The 21,001-nt window shown below is 37.3% G+C and overlaps 2 protein-coding genes across 3 annotated transcripts in view; both read right to left on the bottom strand.

Moving 5' to 3' along the window:
• Window positions 1-21,001, bottom strand: part of LOC143365259 (lachesin) — a 195,693-nt gene that overhangs the window by 3,395 nt on the left and 171,297 nt on the right. For both annotated transcript variants that reach the window (XM_076805287.1, XM_076805288.1), the window contains 3 exons: window positions 9,842-9,991; window positions 659-809; window positions 65-213 (listed from right to left, as the gene is read on the bottom strand). In XM_076805287.1, the coding sequence (XP_076661402.1) occupies window positions 65-213; window positions 659-809; window positions 9,842-9,991 (450 nt within the window). The remainder of the gene's footprint in view (window positions 1-64; window positions 214-658; window positions 810-9,841; window positions 9,992-21,001) is intronic.
• Window positions 1-21,001, bottom strand: part of LOC143365261 (small ribosomal subunit protein eS19) — a 168,617-nt gene that overhangs the window by 88,368 nt on the left and 59,248 nt on the right. The window lies entirely within an intron of this gene.

Raw genomic sequence — 21,001 nt, 5'->3', positions numbered from 1 at the left:
TAACGCAGGTAACAGTAAACTGGAGGGACCATTCGGTTCCGTTTTATGTCTTGGAAGAACTTACTGTACAGCCTTAAATTGCCGTCGGCCTTGCCAAGACTGTTCGTCGACACGCATCTGTAGCTGCCCAAGTCATGTTCCGTTAACCCTTTGATTAACAGCGACATCAAAACTTTGTATCCGGATCGTTCTTCTCGCACGCTGTACTTGGATCTGCGGCGTCGAATATAGCCATAAGTATTACCATACGTAGAAAAAAATGAGACGAATTGAGACATTTTAACCCTCATGTTCATGACCGACAAACGGTTTTATGTTTATTATTCAGTGGAAAAATAATGGTACATTGACGGCAGTGTTATGCGATGTTTGATCAAAATGTGGTAGTGAATGAACGCACGATGCTAGAAAATACTCGAAAATGGAGATGACAGAGTTTTGTAAACGAAGAATACGAACGACTAAAAAATTCAATTTCTACAACACAATCGAGGAACTTGTAGTTCAAGCACAATGGTGCTTGCTTCGGCGAACAAAATTTATTTAGGAAAAAGTTGTTTAATGTCACCAAAAAAAAATTTTTAGCTCAAATTTCCAAGTACCCGGGGTACCCGGTCATGAACAGTAGGATTAAAATGACGCGAACTAATGATCTCACCCTTCGACCAGCATTTCGTCCTCCGATCCCTGCCGGTTCTTCACCCAGTAATTTATTGTGTTCGGGAATGCCTCGACCATGCACTGCAATTGCACGTTCGGACCCAAAGGTGTTCCCAAAAGCTGATTAGGTACACTGACGACAGGTACAACTGTGGAAGCGGTTTCAAATTAATTGCCCGATTTATCGCGATACACACGGTTCACCAAGATTTTGATTAATGTCCTCGCCAGCAGAATATAGACATCCATAATTTGTCCGGATTACATATCTCTATTACATGGTTTTCTGAGCGGGGCCGCGTGATTTAATGTACCAATTAGAGCTGCCCGAGCAGATGTGAAAAATTCCATAAATTTTTATTTGGCACCCTCGCGAATGAATCATTTGGTCCTCACCCTTCGCGGACAAGAGTTCTTTACACGCAGTATCAAACATATTAGTCATGTGGCTAGTTAGCAATTTATTTTTATTGCGGTATATACGAACAAACCGAATTTTATTAGAATTCGTGGAATGCAAAAGGATTGATGTTGCACTCGCTATGACAAATTTTAATCTTTTAATTTTGGTTTTGCTAATTAACACGTTGATTGACGGAACAGTGCTCTTAACCTCTTAAGTACGGCGCGCTCGTCCGCAACTCTATCTTCCAGGGACGGCGCGCTTGGTCGCGGATGGCACAAAAGCCGTTATAGTGGTTCATACCGTTCAAACTGAAGCTTTCCACAGAAACCACTATAGTGGCGTACAGTACTTAAGAGGTTAAAGGACACTCAAACTCAGAACTACTTATTCATTAATATAAATATAGAAAAGACAAGATTTATTATAGTAATCAGCTTCTTAACTTTTTTATATCTTGTATATTCTAACCTATTTTGGCTTATATAATACAGTGTTTACGATATATGTCCAAAACACAGCTCTCACCAGGGATATAATATGTCGGCCAGGAGGTACTATTCTTTGATTCCTAATGAAAGGGGCTATCATTGTAGGTGTTTAAAAAAGGGTGGTTCCATTTAAAAAAGTCAAGGTGACCTTGATATCTCTAAAAAAATTACATAAAAACAAAATTTTTTATGGCTTTGTGTCAGCCCCATTGTACCATTTAACTTTGTCCTTACCATATTTTACGTATCTTTTGAAACCACAAAGATATTTAAGGTGCAAACGTTAGGTGACTCACCCTGAAAATTTTCTTCGCGTAATATCAGGTTAGAAAAATAAAGAGAAAACTAAATGATTTTTTTTTCTTTGTAAGAAAATTTTCAGGAAATAAAGTGAAATTACTCGTTAATTATTAAGTTTAGGGCTAATGAAGGTCAATACCTTTTTACTCAGAATTCGACATTCTTCCAAATTTTGGTATAAAAAATATAGTATTTCATTTAAAAAAACAAAGTCAACCTTCAAATCTCCGAAACACTTCCACCTGCAAAAAAAAATAAATACACTAAATTGTGTACCCCTTCAGACCATGCAACTTCTGTATACAAAACTTTTTCGTGCAACGCATCCTTTGGAAGTTATATAGGTGTGCATGTTGCGCAGACCACCCTGTATTTGACGTGGCAGTTAATTCTTTATAAAGAATATATTAGGAAGATATTATTAGAATATATTAGGTTCACTTTAATTTTCTTGAATAGTATTCTATAATTTCAAATCGATAAACTTAACGTATGTGAAAGTAGAATAATATTTAATGTATCAACAAACTTTACAATTATTCTACAATTTCTTTTACCGAATTCAGATATTTGCAACTGATCCCTCAATAATATCATTATTTTTCAACATCTTATTTCATTTTTGTAAACGATGATTTGCTTTATGCTAGTAATATTTTGACTGGCAATATAGCACCTCGAAAATTCCATGAAATTAAAATAATTTGTTCAATCAGATAAAAATGGAATAGTTAATATGTATAATACTAAGTAGGACTTTAATCTCGTTGCATGCTGCAGATCCTAGCCTTCGTTACGTCAAATATATCAGCACAAAAGTTCACAAATAATTTTATCTCGTATATCAGAGAGACGCGCCACTCAAAGTTTTAAATAATTATTTGTTTGCAGCTTTAGGAATCAGATTTGTAGGTTTCAATATTGCGACATTCGTCCGCAAAAGGGTTACACTTAGTATGATCTTTTGAGTAAATATATTCTGTGACATTTTAACAGATTATTTTTTACTCTGTTTGAAAACCACATTAAAATATCGAAAATGAACATTTGCGTGTAAACTGAATGACAATTTGATCGCTCGAAGAAACTTCGATGCAGCTTCTTACGCTTATTATCTTTAAATATTCGTCTCTCGCAATTTCGTTGTTAAGAGGACCAACATCGTTTATTCACTGCAACAAAGTGAATCAAGTCATTCGATCCGCTTCGTTAGTCCCTTTATTATTATATTATTAAGAAGACGAATTAGTTGTTTCCTACGGTCCAGCGGAATCTACAATCTCGACTGCAGTATTGCTGCGGCAGCGTGCATTTGCGAAGTTGAACCGAAACTGCGATTTCATTGTAATTTTCTCGTTCCATTTAGGAATCAATATTTTCTACACCGAAATTAAAATACCACCGACGGTTTAGCTCTATTGTTACTACTTGTACAACAAAACAAAACTATGGAACGTATAACGCATTATCGCAGCTGAACGTAATTAATTCTCGGCCGCGTCTGCTGTTTTCAGATAATTAATACTGATGGTAGTTATGCAAACTGCGTATCGGCACACATTATTTTGCATCTCGAATAACATATAGATCTCCAATCCTTATTGTTACCACTATACCAATGTTTCAATTTGTTCATACACGAGAAGCAATTGCAAATGATATTTGCGGTAATGCAGCCATCAAACAAAAATTGTAAAAATGCAAAATTAATCTATGATTTCCAATATGTTCACTGAAAATTAAAGAATAAATGCTATTTAAATTTAAATATTATCAACCCTTAAGTGTACTATGCCCATGTGGCCCCACTTCACTTTATGGTAGTAATTATTCAATTTGTAATTATCAATAATATTATTCTTCGTGGATTCAGATATCCTTCCTCATTACGTTTCTATTTCGATATCATTTCGATAAAGATGAACATTAAATGTAATTTGACAGAATCGTTTGTAAAATATATTTTAAAGATCCTCTTAAGGGTTAACATAATTTTATCTAGAATAACTTTCAGACTACGAATATTTAAATTAATAAGAAGAACACGCAACAGTTTGCACGCAAATTTTTGTAATTTTCTGATTTCCTAGTATACTCATTTTCATTGGAGTATAATAATAATCACGTTTCTTTTCGATTATAGTCTATCGTGTTACGCATGAAGTATTTCAATAAAATCGTCTCCCTGGCGAATTCGACAATCTTTGAAATAGCTCCGGAGGGATAAAACCTGTGGAGCAGCTTCAACCCTTAAACCTGAATCGTTGAACCTATATTTACGCTCGTTCATTACTTCTGATTGCTCCAGTAACCTACAATTTCATAGAAACCGATGATGATTTCCCAGGTGAGTTTTAGTAAATAAATACATTCCGAATCGAAGATGTTGCAAACTCTTTTCAGGTGAAATTAAAAATTCTACTGGTTCGATGATTTTTTTCAGAAAAAATGGATTTACAATTCTTAGAGTGCAACAAGGAAGCCAGAATTATCGATTTGAAATTAGTCTATAAAAATTTAACAAAGTTTCATCATGGTTCGTATGCACGGTTCCGAATTAAATTTAAATACTCCACGAGACGCTACAACATATTGATTATTGACTACGAGCTTCATCATATATTAAATATTACAGGCCAAAAATTCAAACTCTGAAAATATGCACATGCATATTACAATATTTCGTAAGAAATATATCGCAGTACACTCAGCGACAATAAGGAAGTGTAGTTTTTAAATGCTTTTGTCGATCCACTGTATAATGCAACGTTCATTGGAAAAATCGAGTACATAGAATATTTTGTATTTATTATTCGTTAATAGTATCTTCCGCTACCTTTATTTTTGCTTTAATATACGCAATCTTTGTGACATAAATTACTCATTTACTATTGTTTTTACTATTCGAAGCTCGATATTATCCCTCTCCAACGAAATTCTTTTCTCGTACTATTTAGATTGATTACTACATGAAGGTTTACAAGTAATTCTTAGAAATATTAATTATAGCACGGCGTTGAATAGCACGTTTTCAGAGAAACAATGACATCTGGAGTAAGGAACCCAATCACTGTGGGAGTGTCAATTACTGGACCTATATTAATTATGCTTTAAAAATAAGTATAATCAATATAGGCACAGTAATTGGCACCCCCACAGTATATGGGTCCCTTACCCTAGTACGTGTAGATTTATGCAGTCTCTTATTGTTAGATTGTAGATTTTAATGCATTTAAGGTGCACGTAAATTTGTGAAATACAAGAAAGTATTTATACCAAAATTAATAACGTGTTCAACTTAGTTAAAAAAATTTTTTTAAATAATCAAAATGGTATACAAGTCTGCAGCATAATAATAACAACCATAAAACAATCGCCAGAACCATGAGAAGAAAATTTGATATAACTTTTTAATATTTTTGTATACAAGGTATAGTGTTATACTGATTCAAAATATTCTTTTAGTGTTTATGTCAACGACCGGAATTGTCTACTTAATGATTACATTAACTATCGGAATTGAAGAAATTTATTATTAGATCTGAATGCAAATGTAGTTTCTTGAACACTAATTTTGAAAAATTGGGGATGAAAATAATTTGCTCTCTCTGCATTAGTAGTTCTACTAAGCTCCCAAAAAGCTAAAAACCATACTTAAACTTCTTAAATACTTTACAAGATCGAGTTCCAAGGATCCAAAGGTAGTATGACCGCATAAATCCGTAATCCGCTTGTAGCATTGTCACGGAGAGTGTATTTTCGAGCATAAACAAACCTCTTATCGCCAGACTTGTTATTAAAAACGTTTAAGTGACTCCGGATTCGAATAAACCTAAAGACCTTCAATTATCCTAGAAAAAGCAATCCGAGCGAGTTCCTTATTTTTCCAGCAACGGCGACGCACGCTTCTACAAAATTTCGCTGCCCTTTTCTCAAGTTTTATTAATCCCTGCAGCTTTGTCGACACGCGAAGCTTACACGGCGGGCAAAACAAACCGCAAATATCGCCGCGTTTTCTCTGGAAAAAGAAGGGAACGGTCGCGTGCAACACTGTCGAACTTTAATATCCGGGCAGAAGGAGTCCGAGCCGTCTCGTCGCGGTGTATAATTGTAAAACTGTAATTTTTACTGATCGTATTTGCCCTGAGAAATTATCTACCACGAAGCATTATTAAAATTCACAGCGGGTACGCGGTCGCGGCGACGCGACACGGTCGCTTTGATTGTTTATGGAGAAACAAAAGCATTTCTATCCTGGATATAAACGTTATTGCGTCGCGCAATAAATTCGCGAACAGCCCCACAAGCTTTTCTCTACATCCCGGGGTTTAATTCGCCTTGATTACAGTTGATAAGCAATCTGGAATCTCTTTCGCAGCATTGTCGGTAAACCGAGGAGGCGGATCGGGCTTCAACGGCGGCTGTTACCCGAATGAAACTGCGCGGAATCTGATAACCCCGGTGATTATCAATGCCTTGCATCCGGTTACAACCGAGGAAAGAATCGACCAAGGAAAGAATCAACCGTGGCGACGCGAGAGAAGCAAGGCGAGAGGGTCAACGTTTATTTCTTATAGAAATATTGCCACTTCTCAGGAAATATGAACTCTTAAAAAACGCTTTGAGTTCAAGCAGCAGTCTCAGTCAGCTTGAGAAGTTTTTATACGTTGTAACGGCCAGTTTTCTTCGTGTTAGGATCTTGCTTTTTGCCGTGTGCTCTGCTACTGTGAGTACCCCACCGTTTACCCCCCCCCCGCCTTTTATGTTGGCAACCAGATACCTTAACAATTTTCTATGTTTGAAAAATATAAAACCGCTCCGAATGTCCATTCTTTGGATACTCAATCGGGGAGGCTTATTTCAATTAGAGTAGTTACCCCCATAGTCAGCCACCACTGAAAACAAGTTGCTTAAAACGAAATAAACAAACTCTCATATGTTTATTTCAATGAGCCTTGTGTCCCCATATTATAAAAAATTTAGGAAATAGAATAGTAACGATAACAACGTTTACGATGACCGCTCTTAAATGGCTGACTACTGGAACAATTACCCGATAAAGATTTAGGGGAAGAATATCAAGTATACTAATGCGTTAACTCTTTGCCGATATTATAACAATTACAAAAATTATTATTCTCCAACAAAGTTCACCAAAGTTTCACTAATCAAGTCCTCTTTTCCTTGATTTAATGTTAATGTATACGACGAGCTCTTGATTCACGGAGAAAATAGATTCATGCAATCCATCTGAAAATACAATAGAAAAAGTTCTGGCCCGCAAACGATTAAAATTATTTGCTTATTTGGTTGCCAACAAACGGTTACGCTGAAACATTTCCTGCCAATTTTATCGAACAATGTTTGGCACAAAAGTCGAGCGGTTTCGTAAGACGCGTTGCTTTACGTAATTATGAATGGTCGCGTAAAGAGCACTTAGAAGTTTTTTTTTAATGGGTCAATGTATTTTTAAATGCACGAATCGATTCTGATCGAATTATTCTTGAAGACGATTACTGCACTAACAAGAGACTGACCTTCAAGTGACTCACCTTGTATATTATTGCATACACTGTTTTCAAATATTTCGTTTCAACAAGACTTTGCTCGTTATCAACTTTAAAGACTATGTTTGTATTCGCTAGAGAAGATTGCAAATATGAGACGTACACCTCGGAATTATTTCGAATACCATAATACTTAACCTCTTAAGTACGGCGCACTCGTCCGTAACTCTGTCTCCCAGGGACGGTGCGCCTAGTGGCGGATGGCGCAAAAGCCACTATAGTGGTTCGTACCGTTCAAACTGATGCTCTCTACCGAAGCCACTATAGTGGCGTACCATTCAAACTGATGCTTTCCACGGAAACCATTATAGTGGCCTACAGTACTTAAGAGGTTAAGGGTGTACAGACTCATCTTCTCTTGTGAGTTAAAAATCAAAAAATTATCTGAACATAAAGGTAATTCTCCATATATGGAGAAAGACTTCAGTGCAACGTTTACACATGTTATGAATATAAAAACATATCTTTTTCATTATAATTTCTAGCACATGCACAATTTTTTTCACAAATGATTCTTGACTAAAATTCCAAGTTACAGTTTTTGCATCAACTGTATTGGTAAAAACGACGTGTAAAAAAGTCATAGGAACCAACGTCTCAAAGCAAGGTCATTTCTTTAGAAGTTTTAATCCTTTGAGGTCAAATGTCGATATATTAACATCGGGATTTTACATCTAATCCTTGAAGTTGCTAACACACAATTCAAACAATGTACATTAAAAAAGACGAGTGCCCTCATTTTTCCGATTATTGAAGGCATTGGTACAAAACCTTTGTCCGAGGAAAATACTTTTAAAAAATCCTCGTCCTCAAAGGGTTAAGGTTGTTAGATGGACTTTGTACATAAGAGCAGAAGGTTTTAAAGCGAAATACCTGCACCACGTATAAGACCCCCACAATTACCAGATCTAAATCCACTTGATCTTCTCCTGTACAGCACAGTGAAAAGAGTTTGTCTATAGATCGGGTCAACGAATAAAAAGGGAGCAAGAACTGAAAACCCGCATTAACGAAGCTTTTCATCGTTTACGAAATATGCCGGTCCTTTATAAACGGACTCGCGGCAATATGGAGGCCCGAGTATTGGGGCTGCTTACAAAATAATGGTAGTCATAGTGAGCCGGTTACGCAAGCTCGACGCTTGCTAAATATTAATCGAGACGGTACTGTTAGTCGTTTCAAATCCACAAATTTTTACATGCAAAGTCCAATAGATTGAAATATACACAGTGTCGCATTTGAAATAAACTACTCGAATATCTCAGAAATTATTAACTATACCGACAAGTATATCAAACAAAATTTACATGGTTTTGAGGGGGTCAGAATTCTATGTTAATAGTTTTTCTTTAGGTGAAGTAGTAGAGGGCATACAAAGGTCACTTTCAATTTTTCTAATGGAACCATGCAGTCTTTCATACATCGATCGATGTAGTTTATTATTTCCTATAAAAAATGATTAACCTCCTTTTATCGAAAAACCGTTAGTTTAGGTGACCCAAACATTTTTTAGCAAATGGTTGCTTTGAGACATAGGGTTCTTCCAAGATTGTCAATTTTATAGCGATTGCTTTGAGACACGTGATACTTTCTTTATGATAACTAACTAATTTTGGGCTGTGTTATATCGAAACTGTGTTGTTAGAGTGTTGACTCTATTAAAATAACAAAATATTTTTCAATTGATCGAAACTCAAAAGTTCAATACTTTTAAACTCAAAGATCACATAAAGACCATTTGCATAATTACAATAGCTTAATCATTATAGTAATGAAACAGTAAAAAGAGCACTAATATATTATTTCCAAAATAATTAGAGGAATAAGGCATTTCTATCTCGCTCACTTGTAATCGAGGCAGATCATTTTTATTTTGCATAAATATCCGCGGTCTAAGAATCAGTTTTAGTGCTGGGTAGCTTTAACGTGAAGCGACGATCCTTGTCAGTTTTATAGAGCAGCGCGAAGCACAATAGAGTTTCGTAGTCCCGAAAATTGGTCTTACTAAACGGTTTATTCGCCAATAATTCGTAACGAGCGCGGCTCGTCGTTGCCTATTAGGCATAGAAAGCTCGTGGCGAGGTACACTCTTCGTTTCATTGGGGTTTGGAGTTAACATGCCTATCGTGGCCCGTCCGCCGCGCCGGTTTGCCCGGGGGTTCCTTCGAGAGGGGGACGGAATCGCTTTAATTCACGGTAATAGACGATCCTTAGCGGTTTACCGGAGACGAGGTGGATCGTAAAGCCCGTGGAAGTCAGGCGTGGTTGCGCCAATGGCCAGAGTGATTCGTCACTGCGGAGAGCGTGTCGTTACGTCAGCGACGACGACGACGACGACGGGGGTTTCGCGTCACATTTTGTCGTCGGTTCGGAGCCTTTCTGCCGGATACAATCAGGGATTAGGAGGGAAACGTGCTTACAATTCACGGCGAGTGTCACTCGCTTGCTAACGGCGGGCGGCACGTCGTTGCTGGCGATGCAGAGATACGCCCCCATTTGTCGCCTCTCGACACGATGGAATTGCAGCAGGGAACCGTTGTAGATCTCGTGCTCCTCGAAAGTGTTCCCACCTGCGCACCCAAGAAAACGGTTTCTGTCTGCATATTTTCTACAAAATTAACCCCCGATCGCTGCCCTCCAACCCACATCCTTAAATCTCTACCCCATAGCCAGGCTAGACCGTCGCTAGACGGCTCTGACCTTCTTCAAGGCCACAGGAAGATCGTCCGTGACCTATACGCCATCCAATGAAACGAGTCAGTGTTTATAAACAATACACCAGCGGGCAAATGTAACTTGACCTCTGTAGCACACAAGTGGTGACTGTTCGGGTACGTTCTACTTGACCGACAATATATATCCGTCGACACTATTTCCCCAATATACACATGTTTTCATCAACATTCTGTTCTCACCGGTACATACATAATCATGTTTATTCAATTCGCGTGCTTTTGCGGCATTACTGGAAACAGAATTTCAAAACGGCCGTGCGGCGAGGAAAATATAAAAGGTGCTAGATCCGAGGAAAAAACGCACAAACCATGACTGATCCTAGTAGTAGTCGATATGTGTATGTCGGCGAGAACAGAATGTCGATGGAAGCATATATTGGGGAAAGAGTGTCGATGTAAACACTGTCGGTCAAATAGAACGGGCCCGTTTATTCATCTTTACTGACCCGACTCGTTGGACGGAGTATAGTAACCTCGCCCGGGTCTTGCATCTTCGATTTTACCTGCACACCCAAGAAAACATTTTCCGTCTGCATATTACTGTACACCAGGCTCGACCGTCGCTAGACGACGCGGATCTTTTTCAAGGTCACACGGAGATCGTCTTTTACCTTGTAACCTCGGTTCAGGTGTTGTATCCTCAGTTTTACCGAAGGCAGAGGGGCGACAGGTTAACGTCGAACAGGGTTGTGTCCCTTTTCACTAGCTCACCTAGAAGTACATATGTACTGTCTTCGACGGTGAAGGTTCACAACGAATTTGCGGATACTGCAGGCTCTCTATCGGGATAAATGGGAGACTTTGGGGACGGAGTTATCGATGCCCCGGATTTGTTTCACACTATCTCGGCGCTTTTATACGTCAAAATGCTACCTCCGTGCACCCTCCTGTACTCTTCCGCTCTTTAGCGTACGGTAACTCATTCTACGAAGTGTACACTTGACGATGGTTTATGGAAATCGACTTGAATAAATTGGTTTCGGGGCGCACGATGCCGGATCGTGAGGCAAATTGAACCATTTCTCCACTTTGTTTTATGGGAGACGAACACTGTGCGGTTCTATGTAGTTTTTAGATGTATCTAACTGATCTGTTTGGATTGTCAGGAGTTATCTATTGCGGACAGCAAGATTTTTTCAATAATTCTTTCGTGAAAGTTTCAGCAACGTGTCTATGACATTTTCCTAGTTGAAATGAGACTAAACATCACGTAGTTTGCTTGCTCAATTTACGGTTTAGGAGAGTCTCGATTATTCGAGCCGATGATCATCATTAGTTCAATTTAAACTGATATATGTATGTGAAACAGGATTTATTGTATAAATTGGTAAAGATTTTATCTAACACTGTAGTTAGGTCACCGGACGACTTAACTTTACCTCAGGAAACCAGAAATTTTTAACTTTTTTTTTCGAAAATTTTCGAAGATTTTCCGTCTTTACACACGTATAACTTTTGAATTAGTGATCTCCTAGGATTGAAACTTGGATTTTCGGTATTTTATCACCACAATTTACAGGATTACATAAAAAAAAGTTAAAAATTTGTGGTTTCCTCAGGTAAAGTTTAACCCACTGTTCTATTATTCGAACACTCACGTCACACAATACGATCCAATCTGTGTCGTGTTTGGTGACGTTTCACTCAGAAAAATGTCTAAAATACGTTGATGAAATTATAGTAATTATACATTCTAATAATCAGCAAAAGATAACAAAACATATTACAGTAATCGTATTGAATAAATCTAATCTTGCCATCATTCCAAAGAATTTCTTAATAATAGAACGATGTGAAGAATATAATATTTGTTCAGAATCAATAAGAAATATATGAAATTGATACGACGGACAGACGAGGGTTAATTAATTAATTTTCAATGCTGCATAACTGCACAGTGTTTGAAACAACAGAATGTTTTCATGAAGAAGTATTAGTATAATTCCGTAACATCTCGTAATAGGAAGAGAACAGACAGCAAATGGATGGTCAGTGGGATGAAGGATATTATCTTTCCACTTTCATTATAATATAATATTCAAGTACCCTCTCTGGAAAGCAAGCCAATGCAAAGCTGCATGCAAATGAATAGAGCACACTTTGAAACGTGAATGCAATTTGATGAAAGTTACTTTACTTTCTCAGGCCAATCCTTTTCTTCTGTTGCCACTGATACTTTTCAAATTCAGCTTCCCATTTGATCCCAGAAGGCATGAAGCAGTTATTAACATATAGAATATTTCGTTTCGATTCATAATGATACTGTTTATACTGCATCCGTGGCGTAAGAAACCGGAACAAATCCATCTTGCTAAGCCAATAACTTACCTCGCAGTTGCATTTGATACGAACATGGTGCTTGGGAACTGATACGAATCAGTATTAATAAATACAAGACCCAGCTTGCTCCATCGCTATTTCAAATATTAGTTCATGTTATTTTACGTCAAGATTATTTTATCTCTGACGTTAAATCACGTCTTGTACAAGAAATAGCGGCAGATTAATAGATTCGTGAATCGTTTTTACCATATTTTGAGTGAATGTACATTTTTTTGAAGATTGTTTATCAAATTGTTCTAATCACGTCCGTTTAACGTTCATCTGTAGTTTACACAAATATATCGAAATTAACCAACATTATTTTGAATATTTCTTAAAATTAATTTATTTTTACTAATATGTTGTTAGTTTACTTTATACTGTTTGATTGATTGAATTGATTTTTTTTTTCTATTATAAATTAAAACTGCTTACTTGAATGGTTACAGAAAAATCAGCCAAAGAAAAGGCAACAGGTGTGTGCAACACACAAAAATTACGAACAGTTTATTTTTAATCTATAGCATGAAAACATCGTGACTGTAATGAAAATTAACAGATAATTGAAATTCCCATTGCTTTCAGTAATTCCATGCTACATAGGAGTGTATTTTGGACAGTATAAGTAATTAGCCTAAAAGTTTTTGAAGTGTTGGAAATGGCTACATAATTAAGTGGTACTACGCCGAATGATGATATTAAAGTTTACACACGATTAATTAATGCTTGTCGTGCTTGGTTTAATGAAAATTGAAGTGGTAACTTGACATATTTAGGTGAAAATCACCAGCTGTAATTTATTAATGAAAGATTCATACTTCCTCGATAATGTGAATAAATTTATAGTTCATTGATAATTCATTGGCACACATACATTTGATACACGTATAAGGATACTGACATGAATGAGAACTGGTTACTGGTATAGCAAGACGGCCTGTTCCAACTAAAAATCTTTTTAGGGATAAAAACTAAATGAACTTTCAACCCCCAATGAATAGTAGAAAAATTGAATAGAAAATCATTTTCTTGCAACAAATTGTTCCAATATTCTCCGCGAAATCAACATGCATACACTAAATTTTTTAATGCTCGTGCTTGAATAACATTAAGATTGTCAATATTATTAATAAACAACTAGCTACACAACTATATACATAACTAATTTTTGCAAATACTTTTGAAGTGTACTAAGCAACATTAAATCGAAGTTAATAGAATTGGAGTAACATTGTGGCGCATTGAAGTTTCGCAAATTGAATTTGATTTTTTTGACAACCAAAAGGCACAAACAACGAATTCGCTTAATGAGTAGTTGCTATATACGTCCAAGCATCCGAACATTCTTATAATTATGTTCTTCTTTAAGGGGGAAAAAATAACATGTCCAAGGTAGGTACTAAACTTGTATTTTTACTATTTTCAGTTATTGTTTTGTTTCGAATACTGTTGTTTTGTTTCCAACAAATGTTTCCAATAAAAGTAGAACAGTATTCACTTTTCTACAAATTGCGATATAAAAAAACTGAAAAAAATTTTTTCTACAAAATGGAGGTCACCTACGTTACTAAAATAATTTTGGCCACGAAGAACGGGTTTCCAGCACACTGTGCGTGGCCTCTCAAGCCTGTGAAGTCATCGTTCCATTTCACTCCGTCTCGATATGACCGCTGTCGTTCTTCATCATCGTCGTTGACCAATAACAACAATGCGCGCGACGGTAGGGGAGTCAGGATAGTTTGAGAACGTAAACACGTTACCTAGCCATCATCCAGCGGACGGACAGTACTAGGTTAAGTTTCTGCTGTTTATTAATAGACGTCGCAACTAATAGTGCTTGTGTGCAATTTGGGATGGTGTAGCATGTAATGGATAGTACTGTAAACAAGCTTCAAGACTTAGTTATTATGACATCTGAGTCTGTTTCCATTATATTGAAAATGTTGAATTTCGTGCCAACTATTTATTAATTACTTAATCATATGCTGTTACGTACATTAGCGAAACCATATAAGCATGATACTTTGAATATTCACGAATCGAAATCAATACTTTTAACGCCCATTCCTAACATAAATTTCATATTTAGCCCTCCGTATGCTATGCCATACGAAGTCATTTGTGACCCGTTGCAGTTTGGATAAGCTCGAGCGACCGTCAATATGTAACAATTTTATTCCGATATAAGACGACGCTTCTTATTTCGCTATCCCCTCTTCTTCTTATTCATCCGAAATACGACAAAAGCCGGTTCCGAGCCATCGTCTTATATCGAAAGAAATAGTGAAATATCGGCGTGGGTCAGATATGGCTCCGGCACAGAACTCGCAGGAGTCCGAGGGTGAAATGTATATAGGATAAAATGTCAATACAGTGAATTCTCGATATATGTCAACAACACGGGTATTACCAGCGTCGTGTATCGTCCAGGAGACATACCCCGAGCCGTGTTATGTTTACACTCCTCGGCGTCCGAGGCCTCTCGAGCTTCGCGGCCCCTCACGGGGTATGCTCCGCGATAGTGGGGATAATTCCGCGACGTTTATCAACCAGGCCTTGGCGACATATATAGAGAAATCACTGTAATTAGTATAGGGTCGGTAATTGGGACTTTTTCGTTCGGCAGGTGGCTAATACGCGATACAGCGAAATCCCGTGGCATCCAAGTGAACGTATAATCCATTTATAAATTCCGCGTGGCGGCGCTAAATCATTTTCGGAATGGCGGCCGGGTGTTTATTTTGTGTACGAAGGACAAGAAACGAGAATAGAATTGCTAAGCGAGGGTAACGTCGTCGAGTGGTTCTTGAGGAGTAAGGCGGCAACGATAGTCGGCGGGGAGGATGAAAGATTGCCGAGGGAAAGCCGCGAAATGGAAAGAACATATCTCGGGACAAGAAGTTACAGCTCTCCGTCCCGGTAGAAACTTTGATCTAAACGAAACCGGGTAGGGAACTTTTAACCAGGTCGAAACCGCAGGCTAATGCAATTGAACGAAGGAACTAGCTTCTGCGAGGCATGTCGCATGTAAAACAAGAGAGAGAGACGGGTAAACAAGAATAGGCGGGGCGAGGAGAGAGGCCGGAAACTCGATACAAAACGTTGTAAGCGAAAGAAAAGATGAGAAGATATATGCTTAATTCACTACTTAGCCGGCTAACGAGTTCCTTAAGTGAGCGAACGCTAACGAGTTTACAAAGCTCGTAAGAAAAGCACTATCGTGTCGGTTGTGAGAGCAACGCGAGATGTATGGCGACCGGGTGCAGCGCGGTTTTCTCGGTTTAAAAGAAAACCACCGGCGTAGACAATGCCTGGGAAACCGTTTTGTAATTTGCACTCGGGGAATTTTTGCGTCTCCCCGGAAGCCTCGCGACTTTTGTCTACGGAGATAGAATTTTTACGTTCTACCTTTGTCGTGTTTTACAACCGCGGCGACTCGCGTCCACTATTGAAGTATCAGGATTGCCAACGCTTCGCCCACCGCGAGCTCGAATGTTTAACGAAATTTTAGGACAACCGATCGCCGGAATAGATTTTCACCCCTTGGAGCTTTGTTCTCATATTTGGCCACTGTGTACACCACTTTTACGATGCTGTTCTGGTATCGAAAAAAACTGGACGGTCGAAAAATTGGTCTTTACAAGTTAAAAATTTAACAAGAAAAAATGCAAAATCATCTTTGCTGTTTTAAATGACACCGTGCATTTTTAATTGTACAGCACTGCAGGTGGCGAGAAATCAAACTAACACTAACTATAAGGTAGTGAAGGTTTTAACGCGAAAACTACATAAATGAACCAATTATAGTTGCCATTGTTACTTTTCCCAGATAGCGTGAATTTTATTTTTATAATTACTACATCAATATATTTGAGAAAATTAATGAAAGAATTTGTTGCAGTTTCTGTATCTGATATCGTATTGTACGTATTCCTTTGTGTTTCTATATTCTAGACAATTTATTAATTAATATTGATAGCCAGTAGCACAATTTATCGCTGACCCAGATTAAGCACATTTCAATTTTGGAGGTCCGTTATTATTTGAATTTTCATTGTCTAACATTTTCATTATCTACTCTATGAAGACTGCGGTGATATAGAATCATATTGTGTATTGTGTATGTCTATTTCTAAATTGAACTTCATGTTTTATATAACCGCCTGTCGAAAATTTCGCTGAAACAAGTGCCAGATTTTTCACCATTCACTCGCCTGGCCAAAGTTTTGAAAATCGTTTCACCCATTTGCATCGCAGGCGAGTATATTCGCGTACAGTCAAAGCCGACTTTGCAATAAAAAGTAATTAAATTTCTGTTATTGAGTCAGCACAAATTTATACACTAATAATGCAAGTTTACTCTTTCAAATCGGAGTGCCTTTTTTTATTTCAGTGATGTTTCAGATGATTCAATGGACGAGCAAAATCCCATACATGATTTTATTACACCTAGCAATATTTGGACGCACAAAAGAATTTTTCAAACAACGATATCCCTCTGAAAATCAATCGAAGCGTAGAAATAACGGAATTCCAATCGGTTTTATTTCATGTCGATCTGCAAAAAATAAAAGAGAACAATTCAGCGATGTGGATATATTTCTCGAATCCCCTAATGACACAAATTGAGAGGATAGAATACGAGTAAGAGCTTTTCGCAGATGAACTCTGTGTGTTGCCGTTAGGTTCTCAAAGATGTCCGAATTACATTTGTAATTGTTCGAATTCGGTGTGACAGAAATATTATTTTCTGATAACACATAATACTTAAATGCAAAAGCTGAAGTTTGTTTGAAGAATTTGAAGAATAAAGAGCCGAAAGTTTTTAACTCTCGACGAATTAAAACATTGAGCAATGAACATGAATAGCGTCAAGTAAGGTAGAAAACAATTTACAAAATTACATAAATCTCCGCCCAAGCGAATAATTTCCGTGATCAAAAATAGAGGAGGCTCTACAAAGAGTAGAGAATATTAAACAAAACCGATTAATTCTGTTCGTTCGCTCCGTTTTTTAAACACATGTCCTACCATTTTGTCCCACCATTAGATTTTTTCAGACAAATTTATGACGAGTAACAACATTTTAATTTTTACCGACTGATCCAAATAAACAGGAACAACGACAAAAAACGAAGTATAAACGACAAATTTCGTTAATATTATCCATTGAATAAAAATTAACATGTTAATAGGGTGGCCTATCATTTTTTAAAACCGTTAACAAAATAAAACCGTTTCGTAACAGTTTCAAGAACCGAGACCGATACCACACCGATCCTCGAGATCCTCAAGCAATTTCTCCGGAAGTACGTGGCGTAGCCAATACCGGTTAATCGAACCGCCATTGCCGAAGAAGAGCGATTTATCTTCGTAATGAGTCTGCACTTTGGCTCTCCTCCATTAATTCATAAGCATGAATATGCCTATTCGTGCATTCAGCTGGATCTTAATAGCATTCTTCGCGACGACAATCGTTAACTACCGCGGCCGAGGGAAAAATATCTACGGTCGAAAAGACAAATACAGGGAGCCTTGAAGCGTTCCAGCCGCATCCGTCGTCAGGGGGTTGAAACTGGGGGGTGAAAAGGTGGTGGCAAATGGGGGGGGGGGGTGAAACAGGGTGCGTGGGTGGTGAAGAGGGCGGGAACGGCAGCGGGAACTACGCCGGTCAAAGTTTTGCTAACTCGGGTCTCTGCAGCGGAAACTACCACCTGCCTCATCCTCGATGTATGTGCAAACGATATTGCACGTATATGCGTGGGGGTCTTCTGTGTACTCTCCTCTCCTAGATAGGACTGTGGAGAAACGTTCTCTGCCGCGGTTCGTTGTACGTGTCCGTATACACGACCTTAAGTCCTTCGATGGTTGTGTGTGCGGGCCGTACAAGACACCATGAAGAGAATTCTCATCCTCTGTTTCTTTACACGTGCACCCGCTGTTCCTGTCTTCGAGTTCAAAAGGTGAAACTTGTTTCAACGACCTGCCTCGTTATACTCACTCCGCCATGTTCTTACGCCCAATCTGTGTGCTCACGTCCGAAAATTTTCCCGGCTCTTGGCTTTCACACTTTCCCTGCGGGTCCCGGTTACCCTGCCACCGTTGCTCATCATCGATGCAGGGACATAATGGGATTAGCCTCTTACGGATGATCGAATGAACATACTGACTCCATTTGTTTCCTTCTTCTATCGACTAGCTGCCTGGTTCATTTATTTCTTATTTCATTTGCAGGGATTCAACTCTCCATATACTATGCCGAGAGTCCTTCGTGACTCGTCGCGGTGGGGATAAGTTCGAACGACCGTCAATGTGCACAATTTTATTCCGATATAAGACCACGCTTGTTATTTCGAAATAAGAAATATTGCTATCCTCTCTTCTTCTTCTTTATCCGAAATACGACGAAAGCCAGTACCGAGCCATCGCCTTGTATCAAAAGAAATAGTGGAATATCGGCGTGGGTCAGAAATTACACAATTGCGTGAACCACTCTGTAGAACTGCATCCTTATTTATAGTGAATAATTATAAACTCAATCCTATTTTTAGATTTTTCAGGATAGTAAAATAAAAATCGATAAAATCGTTTATATGATTTCAAGCTAAAATGTAAAACTGAACTGACGATGCAACAAACGAAAATCTGTTTTTTTCGTGTTGTGTTTTTAGCTATGAATAAATATAAACTGAATGTTAACTTTTTCATTGTTTCCATTGAATATTCAGGGGAGCTTCCTTTATTGTTGGTAACTTCTATTAACCTGGTGCACGAGCTGAGATGAATGCAGACTTTTGGAAGCCAAATATTTACGTTTTCTAGTTTTCTGAATATACCATCCAAGCTCAAGGTAATTAAGCGTTGACATGAAAGCATAAACAATTCTGTGGCAAACATGCATGCATACTGCTACTTCTCGTCCACTTACTTTGGCATCATACACGTTGTGACTTTTTAGACGAGCAAACACTAGTCACGTGACGGAAGCATTTTGTTTTCATGCTGGTCGAAAAGTTTTGTCGACGAATTTGACATTTGGATGTGTAATTACGGCGAATAGCTACATTTTTCTTTAATGTTTTTACCTTTGTACGCTGCTCTGATGAAAATTCAACCATTTTCTGTTTCAGATGCTGTAAAATTCTGTTTTTCACGTTTGTTGTTTCCGTATTGTTATGTTGCAATTCAATATAATAACCGAGAATGTTTTCTGATTTATAAACAATTAATTAAATGTGATCTTAGAACTATAAAAACGATAAGATCGTTTTTTGTTTTTTTTTTATAAAAGTTTTGTTAATCGTTTTTAGATTATTGAATTGGCAAATACATCATTATTAACTATAGTACATCATTATTAACTATTTGAATAAAATAACAAAATAACGAGATCGCAAAGAACCATATTGTATAACCTTTATAATTTTTAATTGATATTTTGGAAATAGAAGATTTTAAAGCCCTTAACAAAGAAGCGATAAAGGCTTTTGGCAAAAATACGAATAAAGTGTAGAAATAAATCTGTAGGGGTTTAAATTGCTTGTAAAAAACAGTCGGAGATACCCAAGAATTTAGGCTACAAGAATTGATACTGAAAAAAGCTCTAATTTGAATACAAATTATTCACTGATAATAAACGAAGTATTTTTTTTTTTCTAAACGATATCGAATTTATAACTATATTTAGATTGCTTGCAGTTCTGCTGGTAACATGTTCATTCACGACATCCTTCGTGCAGTTGATTTTTTAATCATGTTCAATGCGGGACAATGTGTTCAATTAATAGTCGCTTACTAAATTTGGCGTGTCAATCAATGTATTGAGTGCATGGTGACAATAAAATAGCGTTCGATAGCTACGACACTAGCAGTCAATTTATCGATCAACCGATTCGTTACCAAAATAGGAGTGAATTTGTCAAGTTATTAAGTAATAATGCAGGCGATTGGTTTTAGTATAAGAAGCACACATAATTAATAATTAAAATGAAAATACACAGTAAAGTTTGATAAAAAATTCTTATATGTAATAATATAGTACTTTCAAAATCTGTATACAATCATGTGCAACAAATATATTTTCAGTTATTACAATTATAAAACAATAAAGTTAAAAGGTTGAAGAAAGATCCTAACACATATTTTTTAATTCTTTATAAAAGTGCATGTCTGCTAGTACAATAAAATATCATCGTCAGCAGGAGACTTCCTTTGTTTAAAGAAACGGAATGTACAATGAAAAAGTGTTGGATCTATTCAAATTTAAATAATCTGCCAAAGTTGTTCGCCTTAAAAAAATTAAATTGATTATTAAAAAAGCAATTCTTTTATTATCAGAAAATTTTGAATAGAATACACAAGTTTAATTGTCTACCAGTAGAAGAGGTTAATGGTTTGAATAGATCCCAACACAATCAGCAAGCGATTTAACAATTGAGTCGAGCAGTGTTGATTACGCAAAATCTCTAAATAAACGCTAACTACATAACGTTGAATTATACGCGCATCACCTCCATAGAAACT

This window comes from Halictus rubicundus, chromosome 2 (assembly GCF_050948215.1).
Source record: "Halictus rubicundus isolate RS-2024b chromosome 2, iyHalRubi1_principal, whole genome shotgun sequence".
In the NCBI taxonomy this organism is placed as follows: domain Eukaryota; kingdom Metazoa; phylum Arthropoda; class Insecta; order Hymenoptera; family Halictidae; genus Halictus; species Halictus rubicundus.
Note: the sequence above shows the minus strand (reverse complement) of the source record. Positions and strands in the feature narration are given on the sequence as shown.